A 15801-nucleotide genomic window follows, 5' to 3' on the forward strand; every position below is an offset into this window, starting at 1 on the left:
TTATTTCTGCACTTATGTTATCCAAAATGCCTTAGTATATGTTACATAATAGTCCAATCTTGTTACAGTTCACATAGTCTTTTTTGAATACATTGTATTAGCACTAACACTGTAAGCACTTCAGGTAACATCAGGTTGCTTTTTTTTATTTACCAAGAGACAGCTTGGCATTGTCACCTCTTCTAATAACGCAGTCGATGCGTTATGTTTAAGGATACCTGCTGTAGCAAGTTAAAAGTTAAATTAAATTACAACTGAAAGGAAAATCACATGCAGTTTTGTATGCTGTTAATGTTTTAAATGTTTTAATAAAATAAAACAACAGTTAATACATGTGTGGAATTTCCTTTTTTACTCAGCTCTTAGAAATAGTAAATACAGGGATAACAAAGTACTTTGTGTGTATGTACTGTGTGTTTTATTAGAAAGACATTAACAACTTTGATTTGTCTGAAATAGCTATGTATATTTGTATCGTCACAGGTTAAAACATTGTTCTTGTTAATCACTATTTTTTTGTGTCTTCCCTGTGGCCACTTTAGGGATCATGTGATGTCATGTGACCTGTGTGACTGTGAGTCAGTCAGCCTAGTTTTCAGAGCAGAGAGTTTATTATATCTTGAGCTGTTTCAGCAGCATCTACCTACATCTGAGGTTATCTGACTGCTGGGCTGAGTATGGCAAGTATGGCGAGGGCAGTACAAACATATAATTTTGACAATCCTAATACGTATAAGTTTTCATTTGTACTGCGACACAGGACCAGGTAAGTTAATGATCTAGATCTAGTTCATTGTTTATCAGGTGTCTGAGTTTGATATACAGGTTAACTGTTTCAAACACATTGTTTGTTAATTTCAGATCATATACTGCACTCGTCAAGGCAGACTTGAACCTTCTCCAGGTCCACATGGTGCAAACAGATTCTGCCTCTGCCTATGGAGGGACGTCCGTGAGGTGATCGTGAGTTGTGGACCTGACGTACTCTGTGGTTGTTCGAGGTCAATACAACTTCATTAATTTCTTCCTAGGAGGCATATGATATTCAGTCAGAGCATATAAAAATATTGGTTATATATATTTGAGATTTGTCTTCTGGTTGTAATATGGTGGGTTGACACTATTATTAATACTGGCAAAATGTAAAAAAAGAGGCTCTCAAATCAGTATTCATGAGTCCTTCATTATGCACAGAAATAGTCTTCACATGCTGGCCTTCTTATTTGATGGCAGAGGGTACTCTGAATACCTCAAAACCGCATCAACATGTATTTACTGAATGGGTAATCCATTATTTCATTATGTGTCAATCACGTACCTATTGTTTGAAGAAAGCAAAACTGGATCAGCGGGGACTTGTCGCAACGAAGTCTGAAGAAGCAACATTTCTCTCAGGTTTTTCTTTTTGTCAACTAGGTGCTGTCCAAAATCAGGGGGGGGGGGGGGGGGTGGACACACTCACTTCATAAGATCAGCCACCATGTGCATCCACTGCTTGCAACTCAAAATGGCTTATGCTTGTTGTAGCCATCAATATGCCAGACATAGTTTGGACCACAGCTGTGGTAGTCCTCAATGTATTCACAGTCCATTTCGCGATTAGAAGCACATTCCACACAAGACTGTGCTTAGTCTGGCGTGTTGGTAAAGCGAGTTATCTTCATATTATGGATGGTGTTAAAGTAGTATCTCATAATTATGACTTTTAATCTCATAATTATGACTTAATACGCGATTAAAATTTTTTTTTTTTTTATCAAGGCTAAGTTTTTAGCTTTTTTTCTTTTTGCTCAAATTGTTCTTAAACTTTCAATTTTTTTTTTTTTTTTTAGTGGCCTTTATTTATTGTTATATTTTATAATTGTATGGCCTAATTTTATTTATGCATTATCAATTCTGCTGGATTCTTTCTACCCGTTGATTTTTTTCTCTGGGTTTGTGAAACACTTTGGGCTGCATGTTTGCATGAAAGATGCTGTATAATAATAATAATAAAAAAAAGTATATAATAAGTTTTGCCTCAGGCTCAGGTCTGTTTTTGCAGCAAACAAAGAGTTGTATCACTTGGCTGTTTCTGTTTGAACATTAGCATGTCTAGCTACACAAAATTTATAATAATTAAAATATCTATAAAGAAATGTCTAACAATTTCAGTACAGTCTCATACTCTTTTATTTTTTCATTGGTTAATTCATTTTCATGTAAACAATGTTTCCATGTCTTTGGACTGTGGGAGGAAACCGGAGCACCCGGAGTAAACCCATGCTGACACAGGGGGACATAAACCATTCATTCATCCATACATTATCTGTAACCGCTAATCCTCATCAGGGTCACCGTGGGGCTGGACCCTATCCCAGCTGACTTTAGGCGAGAGATGCGGCACACCCTGGATAAGTCGCCAGTTTATCACAGGGCACATAGAGACAAACAACCATTCACATTCACACATACAGACAATTTAGAGTCACCAATGAACCTGTGTGCATGTCTTTGGATTGTGGGAGGAAACCGGAGCACCCGGAGTAAACCCACGCAGACACGGGGAGGACATGCAAACTCCACACAGAAAGTCGACAGTAATTGATGGTGTTACTGTCTGGATCTTTTGGCGCTTCTATCACCTTCATCCTCATCATCTCTCTCCCTCTTGTTGCCTAATTTAAGAGGTGAGGCATCCTGTTCTTCATCTTCGATATCCTCGTCAGATGAATCGGTGTCTTCACGCCTGGATTTTTTGGCGCTTTTTTCAATTTCATCCTCATCATCATCCTCGTCCTCCTCCTCCTCCTCTCTCTCCCTCTTGTTGCCTAATTTAAGAGGTGAGGCATCCTGTTCTTCATCTTCGATATCCTCGTCAGATGAATCGGTGTCTTCACGCCTGGATTTTTTGGCGCTTTTTTCAATTTCATCCTCATCATCCTCCTCCTCGTCCTCCTCGTCCTCCTCCTCCTCCTCTCTCTGCCTCTTCCTACTTGCTTGAGGAAGTGGTTCATCAGCTTCCTCAAGCATTTCTTCCTCACTTTCACCTTCATATACAGCATCCAAATCAGCATCACTGTCTGGAAGTTCATGCGAGATGAACTGATCCTCATCCTCACTCTCATCCTCACTCTGAACCTGATTTTCATCAAGATTCACATCCTCAGGATGATTCTCAGGCACATCCTCAGGATGATTCTGAGGCACATCATCAGGATGAACCTCAGGCACATCATCAGGATGAACCTCAGGCACATATGCAGGCTCCAAATTATCCTGAAATGGATGTGGTATGTTTATGCCTGGACGGATAATAAATAATTCCTCCACAAGGTCAAGAGTGAAGTCTCCAGCAGCAATCATATCATAATTGGGGTGGTCTGGTGGTGGTGGCCAGGTGAGCCCAGAGTCCTCGTCATCGTGGTCTTCGAGTGGTAACCCATTATTTTTGTTATCTCCTTGCTCAAACATCTTCTTATATATATTAAACACAAGGGATGTGAGGTCTATAAAGCCGTTTGAGATAATAAAAGGTGATAGGTACTGACTTGTGGAGTGGCAAGTAAGTCTGTCCTAATGTCACCGAGTGTTTAAACAAAGACTGAAGTAAGTCTGTCCTAATGTCAGCTAGTGTGATAAACAAAGGCTGAAGTAGGTCTGTCCTAGTGTAATAAAGAAAGGCTGGAGTGGGTGTGGCCTAATAAGATAAAAGGATTCTAGTAGCTAGTCATTAATTGACCTTTCATCAAGCCCCGCCCCCCTTAGTTACTGTTGCTAGGTCTGGTGCCGGTGCGTGTCAGTGACAGTTTTTGGAGCAATACCAATACCTATGATGGGAAAAAACGAATAAATTATAATATAATTCTAATAATTAAAACATCATAACAAAATTATTTTTATATGCACAGTCTGATACAGTCAGATTTTTTTTTCCATTGGTTTATTCATTTCATGTAAAATGATGGGTCAAGGGGAAATAGCCTTTTTTTTAAAAACAAAAAACAAACCATTTTTTAAATCCATCATACAAAAAAAAACTCAAATTTGAAATTAATTGAGAAAAACAAACAAAAATAACAAAAGATGCAATTTAAAGAAGTTAAAAGTGAACTTAAATAATACAGCAATACTGTTGATGAAATAAATGTCTTTATGTCTTTAAAGCTTTCTTGTTTTAAAATCAAGTTTTTATTACTTAACCCGAAGACATCTGTCTTTGTGAATATGTTAGATTCTATATTAAAGAATGAGACAATACAGTGTGTCCATGCCTGTGTCCAATTTTAACTTAACTTTAACTTTGTTTGGGACAAAAAATTCCTGCTAATGTTAGGACGGGAAACATGACTCTTAATAATATACATAACAAAAAGTAGTAATACAAACAGTGCGTAATAATATATAACAATATCAGCCTGCCAGATAGGCCCCAGACAGGCATTTAACTAACAAACTACGGCCATTACGTTAGCTGATATGAGACACTAAATAGCTGTTAGCGCCGATTAGCATGACCTAATGCTAAATAGCAGTTAGTGTCCAACGGCTAACTAGCGGTTAGCTAGACTTGCTTCAAGGGGAAAACATGCTCCTTCAGCAGCAAACAGTTTCCAACTCACTCACACTAGAGTGCACTGCCAGTTAACAATTTACAGTTCATTAAAAGTTATTATTAATATTCAGTAAACACAAGTCTTTATGGTCAGAGACACGTTAGACTCTTTACTCTCTTCTCACAAGATTTTTTAGAAGTAACCATAGAAAATAAAACTCCTGAGGTCATTAATCATATATGCTATTTATATTGCTTGTAATTGGGATGAAGTAAACATACTGTAGAGTATTTTAATACAAAATTATAAGATTGTGTTGAATTAAAAACCTAAAAATGCAGAAGGTCCACCAGACCCACAAACACTGACTGAATAACAAAAACATGAACACAACACAAGGGTTAAAATAAACAGAAGAAAACATAATAATAATAATAATAATAATAATAATAATAATAATCAGGCGGCACAAAATTTAATTAACCAATGAAATGAGAGAACTCTCTTTTGTGGCATCTGGGACACATGCACTATGATGGAGACAATCTTGTGTGTATTTGGCTTGTCTTCAGCTTTAACTACAGTCTGCCTTTAAGACAATAAGGGGCCCATATTCTCAATACACAATACTCAATACTGTAGGGCCTCACAGTTCTGTTAGGACCAGTCCAGACAATATTTGGCATATCATTTTAACAAGACAATCTCACCTCTTAGTCATGGTTTAGTTATAACAATGGCCAATGCGAGATAAATGTACAGTACGTATCTCAGTAGATAATGACCATCAAGTCTTTAGTCAAACAATAGTATTTGATATTTGAATATATTATTATTATTATTGGTATTATTATTATTAATTAATGTGGAGGAGTGGCAGAAAGCTAAGCAACAATGTACAAATATCACTGGCACATTTTTGGTTGAAGCAGTCTAGAAATGGATTTCTCACTTTATAATCGTCGTCTGTCTGCGTAAAACCATCTTGATGCACTTTTCATTTACCTTTGTGTATTATCTGAAGCTGGTCCTCACAAGCAACAACAAGAGAGCTACACTGCATCCATTTTTATTTCTAAAGGTCACTTCTCAAATTGAAAAACCACTGTTCGCCAGAGCAGATCTCAGGTCTATTTAACTCTAGTTAACCCCGCAGGCAAACAATGAACTTGAAAAAACTACCTTCCACTACTTTGCACTTCACAAATGGAATAGAGGAGTTTAACACTTGAATGTCTCATCCCACTGGCAGATTGGAAACTTTAACCATGGAATCAATGCAGTGCCTGTGATTGTCTTTATTGTGTGGTGCTCTGTCTGCCTCCCCAACTAAGCTAACATTCACTCTGAGGTGAGTCTGGATATGTTTTAAGAACAAATTGGCATCCATGGGTGTAATAACTACCACTGAGACTTAGTGAATCTTTTTTTCTTTTTGTCCTTTGACGTCACTTGAATGACTTTTGGTTGCAGAGGGGCAGTGTAAATCTACTCTGGTTACTTTGGCCTGTGTGAAACTCTGAGGAGGCTGAACGCCCTGTTAACGTAGCATTATATCTTCTCAAATTGCTGTTGGTTTTGGGAAATCATAGCAGAAACACAAAACAAGGAATGTGTCAAAAGAAAGGAAAACACTCTGTCAGGTATGATCACGAGCTTTGTTTTAACACCTGCATGTCTCCAAAAATCTCCATCCCTCTCTCTCATACTTCACAAGTATGTGTGCAGCAGCATTATATTTAGTGTAATAATAATAATAATTTGGTGAAATGATAATTAGAATAAGTGCAGCAGCATGGCCAACACTGTAAACATGTACCAGCTTGACAAAATCTTAACGCACATAAAACATGAGTGGCACTCCTGCTCAAGCGGCAGTACTGCACTGACAAGCAATCAGCCGCACAATCGCAAAGTTTAATTTCCCTGAGAGGCCGGCTAGTGTCTGATAAAAGGAGATGTCACATAAAACTACACTCATTGATTAAGTATAAACATAAAACAAATCTGCAACATATATAACTGAGCTGACACTAAGCAGAGAGCTTTTGCAACTAATGGAGTTCAGTGAGAGGTTTATCCAAGATGCTTCCCGGGAGAGGGAGACGGCAGACAACAGTCCATCACTGCTTACAGAGCACAGGCCTGGGAATTCAAAGTAAAGGCTGTATCACTTAACAATACAGAGCATTAATATGAGGGAGTCACTTAAAATGACAGCTGTGCTTTTTATAGCTGTGTAAGATGACCACCTAAGTGAAATATGATTAACGAAGAATTTGGACATTAAAGAATATAAACTTCACTACACGATATTTCTAGATTAACTACATAAATTAGCCATAACATTATGAGAACTGACAGATGACTGGTTACATGAGAATTTCCAAAAAATTGCAGCTCTTGTTGGGTGTTTGTGGTCTGCAGTGGTCAGTACCTATCAAAAGTGTTCCAAGGAAGGAAAAATGGTGAAGTGGTGACAAGTCATGAGCAGCCAAGGATCATTGACAGGTGGTCATACTGTTATGGCTGATAACTGTATATCTATGTGAAAGTGGTTGCTCATTATGCCCCGACTGCACATTTAGCAGCTAAAAAATCTATATTGATGACATTCACCTATTTAATCCCAGTGGTCATTATAGTGAAAACTAAATATTTTTTAGTTGTAAGGCTCTAAAAATGTTGCTGGATGATGTATCAATGTATTTCCAGCAAATATGGAAAGAATAAAGGATCTCAGTATTCATATATGTATTTGCAATTACTCAATTTTGTATAGTGTGCTTATAGACTGAGCAAACATGTTGATGGTAACAATGGTGACCACCATAGAAATGCTAATTTTTTACATTCCAATTGCAGACAAATGACTGATATGGATGTATGCAATTTATAAGAAATAAATCAATACGTTTTGGTTACGAACCATACACTGGACCCCACACTCTTCTCCCTGAGACTGGGTTGGGTGAGAGACCCAGTGTCATTCTTGGTCTTGCAGAGCAAGGGCCTGAGGGTTGCAGGTTCATTCATGACAACCTCTTTACTTCACTTGCACTCCTTAGTAAAATGACAAAAACAGGACATGGGTGCTCTGGAACAATGAGTGTCCCACCAAGGACACTAATGAAGGTTCTAAATCCAAGTTCTAAATGGCTCAAAATGGCTGCTTTTTAACAGCAGCCATTTTGAAAACATATGTGTCACCAATGATAGCAATGAATTGTTCACAGTAGCCATTTTGAATCCTTTAGAACTTAAATTTAGAATCAGAATCTCAAAATGGCTGCTGCTTTTTCTGAGCAGCCATTTTGAAAACACAGGTGTTACCAAAGGTTCTAACCCTAACCTCCATGGCCAGCATGTTTCAATATATCATATCTCCATCAGGGTTTAAGAAGTGTTGTTGACCCATCTGTAGGGCAATATTTGGAGACCACCAGTGGCAGAATTGTACATTGTTAAAAAGTGAAATGGAATAAATAAGAATTTTTATGACTGCATAGGAGAAATGTTAATTTAGTCTTTAGTGTATAAATGGTAGATACAACACCTTACAACACCAGCCATGACGGATGGCTTATTCGAGCACCAGGCGCCATTCTGCCTGCCTTAGGTCCACCAATGATCCATGTGTTTGCTGATTTTTATATTAGCCAGGTGGTGGAAGAAGCAGCACATCCAACATGACGCAAGCATCGCATATTTTCGGCTTCAGAGCGGCACTTTGAAAACCTGTGGGTGATGTCACTCACGCTCTGTCTCTTCTTTATACTTGGGCTGGGTGGACCACTACAATTTGCCACAGAGTGCTTCATATTTTAACTTTGACCTCAGGCACAGCCAATGAGATAACAGCATGTGAGTGACGACACATGCAAGAAGGCAAGGTAGAAAGCAGAGAGTTAAGGAAATTTAACTCTACCCCAAACTCAACAATATAGCACAACAAAATCTAAATAATTATATGAATGTTGTATTTGCATTGTTCTGTGGCCCGAGAGCAGCTGTAAGACTGCACAGACACACATTCCAGATGACAAGTACAAAAATGGATTTTATAACAACACACACTCATTACACACAATTTACAGTATATACTATAGACTATATACTATACTTGTCCATATACTCCATCATGGTTCTGAATGGAAGAGAAATCATGGAGTTAATTATTGAATTTACTCAAAAAATAGACAAACATGAGTCCCAGGCTTGTTTCACTCTTGCATAAGAAACAGCCAAACTCACTCAGAATGATCAGCCTTTCAGTGTGTTGGCTCCATGCTTGAAGCAGAGAAATAATGAGTGCTTGGGAGGTTTTAATGGATTAGGAGGAAAAACTTGGTTCTGCTATTCTGTGGCAACTGTGAAAATGTGTGATTATAAAGTAGCCAGCAGCCAGTTTCACTCTGGGTATTTCAGTCTGCCATGGTCTGGCTTTCTTGCTGCTTCTTTTCAGCTGTGTTTGAGTGCTCGCTTGCATAACTGAACCAAATATCAACTCAAGCAGGGACATGATTTTTTGAATAACTAGACGAGTAAACTATCTATGTTTGGAGAAAAAAATCCAAGATCAGATGTTTAAGTTTGCCAATTTGGAGTCCAAATCTAAAGAAAGTTTGGAAGCAGAGAAAAGCTTATTTAAACATATTTAAAAGATATTTTGGATACAACTATTCAGCCCACAAAGATGATAAGTAATGCATGTACTACGGCTGAGGACAGACTTCTCCAAACTGTTGTTTTTCCAATCTGTGAACCTCAAACAGCATGTTTGTGTGCGTGACCAACCGGCTGCCAAATTTCACAACCAACAGCTTAGAAACGCAGCCAAGACAGCTGGTACTGTGTGTGTGTGCAGCTAAGAACTGATCCTGGGTGAGTTTGAAGGACAACATGCAGTGTCTCAAGGATAAGTAGCTCTCTCTGCCTTACATTAACAAACAGGTACAGTTGTGTTGGTCATGTTTCTTTACCATAAATCATTACAGCATCGGGAGACACTGAGCAACAATAGCATCCATTTGGAGTCGGGCTTCTGGCCAGCCAATGAATTTACTTAGTTTAAGCTCTGTTTTTACTCTCAACCAACTCCTGAGGGGAATATCTGGCCCTTTAGCTGCTAAATGCTTCACTATGTTCACCAGCTAGTTGCTAGTATTGTCTAGTGCATAGGGTGGGCGGTGTGCAGTGTGTCTGTCAGAGATTTTTCATTATAAAAACAGCTGCTAAGGACTGAAAATGCGATTGACAAGTGCAGCAAGAGTGCACCAAAAACAACACAAAGATGCTTAAACACTCCATAGAGTTATAACATGATCCAGTGTTGATATAACAACATTGATTACACCTACTTAAATGTTTCTGTCTCAGTTTTTTTTCACTGTCATAAATATAGACAGCTGTACACATAAGGGATGCACCGATGCATCGGCTGAACATCGGCATCATGTTCGCCTCCTTAACTGTCATTGGCCATCGGCAAATAAAGATGACATTTTGATTTACATGTCGCATGAACACTGTGCTAAAGAGAAACCATACTTTTTTCCTTTTTTTTCGGAGGCTCTGAAACCCATCTGAACACATCTCTCGTTTTGGTCCATCCTACATGTGACTTCAAACCCCATCAGGAGCGTTTCAGAAGCCCGCTTCTAAACATGCTTCTACATGTGTAAATATGCTACGTAGTTAATTAGTTTTGTTTTGTCTGTTTTTACGACCGGCAGTTTGCGCAGAGTATTTTATTTTGAAAATCCACTGGATTCTCTATGCTTTTTTCTGTGTGCTCTGTGTAAATTGACATGTGCTGCTCACGTCAAGCGTCAAAAATAGAATGGACGTGTATTCAACGCTTCTGGGATGCTTTGAGAAAGATCCATGTTATGCAGTTTGCAATACATGTAACAAAGAAAAAACATCAGCAATCGGCCAAGTTGTTATTTTAAACATAGGTATCGGCCCAGAATTTCACAATCGGTGCATCCCTAGTACACATGTATTTGTTATGATTACATTAGGCCTACTTATGATCAAAAACTTCACTGAGAGGGATAACCAGAAATCATTTTCTCCATAAAATATGATCCAGTTTCACCAAAATCAGTGAAATAGTTGGTGATGTGTGACTTTGTGCCGTAAAGCATTATGTACTTCTTGTGGGTGATAGTCCCCAGAGCCCAAAGTGCGAGAAGAGACGTACAAGGCACAGATAGAGAGGCCATTCACCTGATTACAAGTCAGTGTAGCATCCCAATGATTTCAAATATTTTATGGTAAAAGAAATATGACATCAGGTGGTGTCATGTGAACAAAGTGTGTTTAAATCAAAGTCCATTTTTGAATTGTATTTAGCTCTTGTTAGGTCTGTTTACCCAGTGTGCATAGCACAAATCTGTTGCTATGGTTCAATATAACCTAAACAATGAGGTTCAAAATATGTACATACATTTTCTGTGGCTATATATACACACACTGCTGCCACTTACGATGCAGTTCCTGCTAACTGTTGCATTAAATCACAGGGTTAAACACACGTTTGTCATTGTACACAAACACACACATAGATGACAAATGAATATATATCAAAAAGGAACCCACTCACATACAATCAAATGCACACATTAATTTAACACATATTTACTCGGCGCTACACTCCCGTACGTACTGTACACACACAATTACACCGCTGACGCATCACATTTGTCACGGGAATCGATCCGCGTGTGAGAGCGGGGCTGAGAAATGACACACGCCACAGCCCGAACACACACTCGGGGGCATGCGCGCACCTATTTCTGCTGCTCCGCCGTGATTTGTAAATCATTGATAAAGTGCCGTGGGAGGTTGGGCATTTTTACTTTGACTGCTGCTGAAATTACATATTTGACGGTGACAAATCTGAATGTGTTGTGCGCCTCGCTGGGGGTGGACGGAGGTCATACACTGGAGTGCTGGTCCAGTTGAGGGGTGTTTGGGTGCAGAATGTGAACTCGTGGGTTATATTGATTTAACAGGTAATTTCAAACGTGTTGTGCATTTACATACACGAGCACATCCATCTTCTAGTAAATAAGTCTGAGCAAATAAAGGAATTCTCTCTGTTTCTCTAAGGCTCACACATGCACACACACCGCCACACACATACAAAGTCATTAGTCATCCACCAGAGGAACAGCCCCCACAGCACACACACTCTCACATAATATGCAAAAGTACACACACGCACACACAGGTGCTCTTAAACACACAGACTGTAACTACAGCGTTTCCTCTTGAATATTTCCCAAGGGCCCAGTATAATGTTTCTGACTAAGACTGGAGCATACATTATATATCTTGGGTTGGTCCCTTTATGGCTTGTTGCTGATAGGTTTTTGTGTAAATAACAGCCCGCGTTACCTTGATTACTTCAGCAAGAATAACAGCCACATGATGGAGTGCAGTCAAAGCAGATCTAACAACGTACCACAAGAAGACCAAAGCAGCTCCGTTCTAATCTGATCAAACTGTCGTTGAACAATTAATCGATTGTTTGTAACTGCAGGCAGTGCGCTGGAGAGTTCCTGACATGGCAGGTTTGTGCACACACACACACACACACATACAATTACAGGCCTTTTATCATACAAGACATTTTGACGTGTCACAGTAGGAAAAGCACAAGTGCAAATCATAAAGTTAATGATGGCTGAATTCCATTTCTTATTTCTGGTATTTCTGGTATTGTTCACGCTGTCACGGCTTACTGGAACATCGTGACACCTCTGCTTCTCTATGAAGGTGAGACGAGATGTAAAAAAAGAAAAAGAAAAAAGAAAAGAGCTATTGCAAAAGAAACAGCTGTGAAACAGTTGACTATGTTTACAGAGTATCGGAGCACCTTGGTAGCCAAACAGGCCACATGGCCACAACGGTCGATTGCAGACCTTTGTTCCATGTCATGACCTGTGACAGTTTAAAGAATGGACAGAGCCTGTGTGATGTCAAATGTAGGTTTCCAAAACCTAAGGGGGGTCGAATGAGGCCTGGGTGCTTTAATAAGCCATCTGCAACGGAACGTACCTGCCAGTCAAATGGTCACTCATTTAATTATGCGCAACTTTGAGCTTTAATATCATCTAAATGGGTGAGTTAAAAAAATGTAACCCCCTCAGAGTTGTCATGGACGGGGAAATTAGATTAGAGACCAAAACCTTGTAAACATGTTTATGTCTGCTGTGACATTAAGGTAAGGTGTGTAAATCCAATATTTACTCATTTGTTTGGTCTCCAACAGCCGATGAGCACTGGGCACTTTTGCTACTCAACTCTACGCCATGTTCACCAGGTAGCTGTTGATGACGTTTTCTGCTGTCTGTTGGTGGGCAGGTAGGGTACAATGGATTTATCAGATATGTTTTCTTTGAGACAGCTCCCCACTGTGCCTGTAAATAAGGATGTGTGTGCCAAAAAAAAAAATAATAATAATAATAATAATAATATAAATATATATATATATTATTTACAATGACAGCCCATTTTACACAGATTTCTATCTATAAATTATCACAGCTCAAGACTCTGTCTTGTTGCACCTACTGTGCTACCTCATTAACACTAAAATTCAACTTTAACTCACTATCAGAGCAAAATCCAGATTTGAGGCACCACTTAAAATTAAAACACTTCCATTTGACAGTCCACTTGGACAATACCTCAGCCGGGAATTAATTTAACAGGAGAGAAACAGGATCGTGTTAACAAGATAATGGGAACCTGCTTTGGGGGGAAATGTGCTTTGTAAGAGTATATGAATAAATGGTGTGAATCAAGGTGACAGGGTGGGGGAAATAAATTAGGAATCCTAATGAGCAGTTCTGGGCTGTGAAGGATATTTATAGACAAAGACAGAAAATATTAAATCACTCCAGAGATGAATTCATGGCTGGTCCTGATATCATTTTGCCCGATGAGTAAAAGCAGCTTATTGTACTATGCAGTAATATGAGCCTGTGGTTATTGACAACCAGACAGCTCTCTGCCATGTGTGTCCTATACCGCATAGACAAACTGATAGATGCATGATGTAAGAGTTAAATTATCTTCGCTTGGGGCATGTCAGAGTGTAAGGTCATTTTTATGGTTATCGATTGTGGCCTCAGTCATATCTACAGCCTTGTCTGCAACCTTTCCCGCAGGTGAAGCTCGGTCAATTTGAGGGTTTCTCGTGGCAACGAACGCCTTCCCCAGAGACATCCAAAGATGGTGCAGTTCATTAAAAAAAAGGAGAGCCACTTTAGGTGAATTGAGGAGGATTAAGAGGATATATAAATTCCACCAATGGCTCTATAGGAATGTGCGATATCACCAAGATCCCTCCCACACTGTTATACTGAGATCAAAGAGAAGCAGGCCAAGCTCAGATTCCCTTTGTGGACACGAGGAGAGAAAAAGAAGAAGAAGAGGAAGAAGAAGAAGAAGAGAGAGACGTTCTAATTTAAACAAGCTGCAGAGATGAGATAGACGTTGGCTTCCTTTGGCAGTTCATCAAAACAAAATCACAGTCTGCTGCATCACCACTTTCTAAGGTCATCCAAGTGCAGAGCACAGACCTGAGACTGACTTGCTGTTTTCTTTATCTGTGCAGTTAATGTGGGTTCATATACAGTATACATAGAATTATGGAAACAGAAATAGTAGTCTTAGTCAGTAGGTAGGTCCACCATTTTAGTCCAGGCTTAAATATTGGATGGACTACCATGACATCTGTCTAAACATCTGTGGTTCCCCTACACAATGTATCCGAATGACTTTAATGATTCCATTAGTTTACCTGAATGTCTCCATGAAATAGAAAGCAGAGAGTGATTGGGTTCCTTATTTTACATGTTTCCTGTAAAAACAGGAAGGTTGCTGAAAATGATATAGTTTACCAGCACGCCCGTCACATGACCGTCACCTTACAGGATGTAACAGTTTACTGAGAGTGATTACAATGATGATTTAATTGACGATAATATAATTACTAAAAATGATTTTGTTGACCTTGTTTGACCAGGTACTGGAGTGTAGGTAACATAGCACAAGAGATACATAAAAAGATTTACAACTTGTAAAAATATCGGTAGGAAAGTTCAAACACACTGGATGAATTGTAATAACTTTCATCTAACACCATCATAAGGTCAAACATTTTCCAGTATTGGTTGGAGACAAAATACCTGAAAATGAAGAATTTCCCATCATCATTACTCTGAGTTGAATCAATACATCCTGTAAGGTGATGGTCATGTGACAGAAGTGCTGGCAAACTATGTATTCTTCAGCAGCGTTCTTGCTAGCTGGGCTACACATACTTAGAATTTCTGTTCTATCATGGTAAGACTGTGATAGTGCTCTGTCACCATTAAAATGTTTTAAGGTTTATATATGATAATATTGCATAATATTCTGTGCTGGACTGGCAGTAAACATGTTGGCACATGAGTTGATCCCGCCTTGCATCTGCTAGCCTAGCTGTACACTCTGTTATATATATATATATATATATATATATATGTTCATTGTTGTTATTGGTTATGTGTTTTTTTGTTTGTTTGTTTGTTTTTATCTATGAATTTAAACAAGCTAGCAGAACGATTTTGTTTGAGCACATACCCAACAGATGCATTAGTGTTTTTCAAGCAAACTCAATCCAAATCAGTTCATTACTCAGTCAAATTGAAACATTTCATTAGCATTTAGGGCTTCATTATCTTGTTGTGAAGGGCATCGGTAAAGAAAACCACAAAAGCAAACTCGCTCTGAGCCTTTCATGATTCATCTCAGTGCTCCTCTTAACAAACATTCCTCTCAACTCTCACATTAAAATACTTTCATCCAAGCAAAGCAAAGACACGATTGACGTCTCCCTCCATATTCTTCTCTGCAGTAGCTCTTGACTCATTCCATCACACTGCCTCAGTCTTTTCGTCTGTTGTGGCTCCCCTGCTGTGCTGATTGTCTCTGGCGTATAGCTGACTGTATACTTTGAAGATTAATCTTTTACAAGGAAAGGAGAGGATGACGGAGTGACTAAAAAAAGGCTGACCGTCATCCATTCTTGTCAGCCCAGTACGTCATCCATAATAAAGTAGGGTTAGCATGTGTGGAACGGCTCGCTGGAGAGGACAGGGAGGCTGACGGAGGCTATTCTCAGATAGCAGGCAGAGCCATGATGCTGTATCTGTTCAGTGCCTGGATTGGATTTGTGTGTTTAGACAGTATGTTCACTTAATAT

The 15801-nt window shown here is 39.0% G+C and overlaps 1 protein-coding gene across 1 annotated transcript; it reads right to left on the reverse strand.

Annotated features, from left to right (window-relative positions):
• Positions 1–1838: 1838 nt before the first annotated feature.
• LOC113746829 (protein Ycf2-like) lies at positions 1839–3913 on the reverse strand. The gene is made up of 2 exons (XM_027283902.1): positions 2811–3913; positions 1839–2657 (listed from the first exon to the last, which is right to left on the reverse strand). Exons 1-2 carry the CDS (start codon positions 3451–3453, stop codon positions 2593–2595), a joined length of 708 nt encoding a protein of 235 aa, XP_027139703.1. The 5' UTR covers positions 3454–3913; the 3' UTR covers positions 1839–2592.
• Positions 3914–15801: the final 11888 nt, after the last annotated feature.

Source organism: Larimichthys crocea, chromosome XI (genome assembly GCF_000972845.2).
Source record: "Larimichthys crocea isolate SSNF chromosome XI, L_crocea_2.0, whole genome shotgun sequence".
NCBI classification, from domain to species: domain Eukaryota; kingdom Metazoa; phylum Chordata; class Actinopteri; family Sciaenidae; genus Larimichthys; species Larimichthys crocea.

Excerpts from the sequence above, each read along its gene's own strand:
- LOC113746829 (XM_027283902.1), bottom strand. The coding sequence starts at position 3,453 with ATGTTTGAGCAAGGAGATAACAAAAATAATGGGTTACCACTCGAAGAC. Across the intron at positions 2,658-2,810 it reads TGCCTCACCTCTTAAATTAG|GCAACAAGAGGGAGAGAGAT; the intron begins GCAACAAGAGGG and ends CTCTTAAATTAG.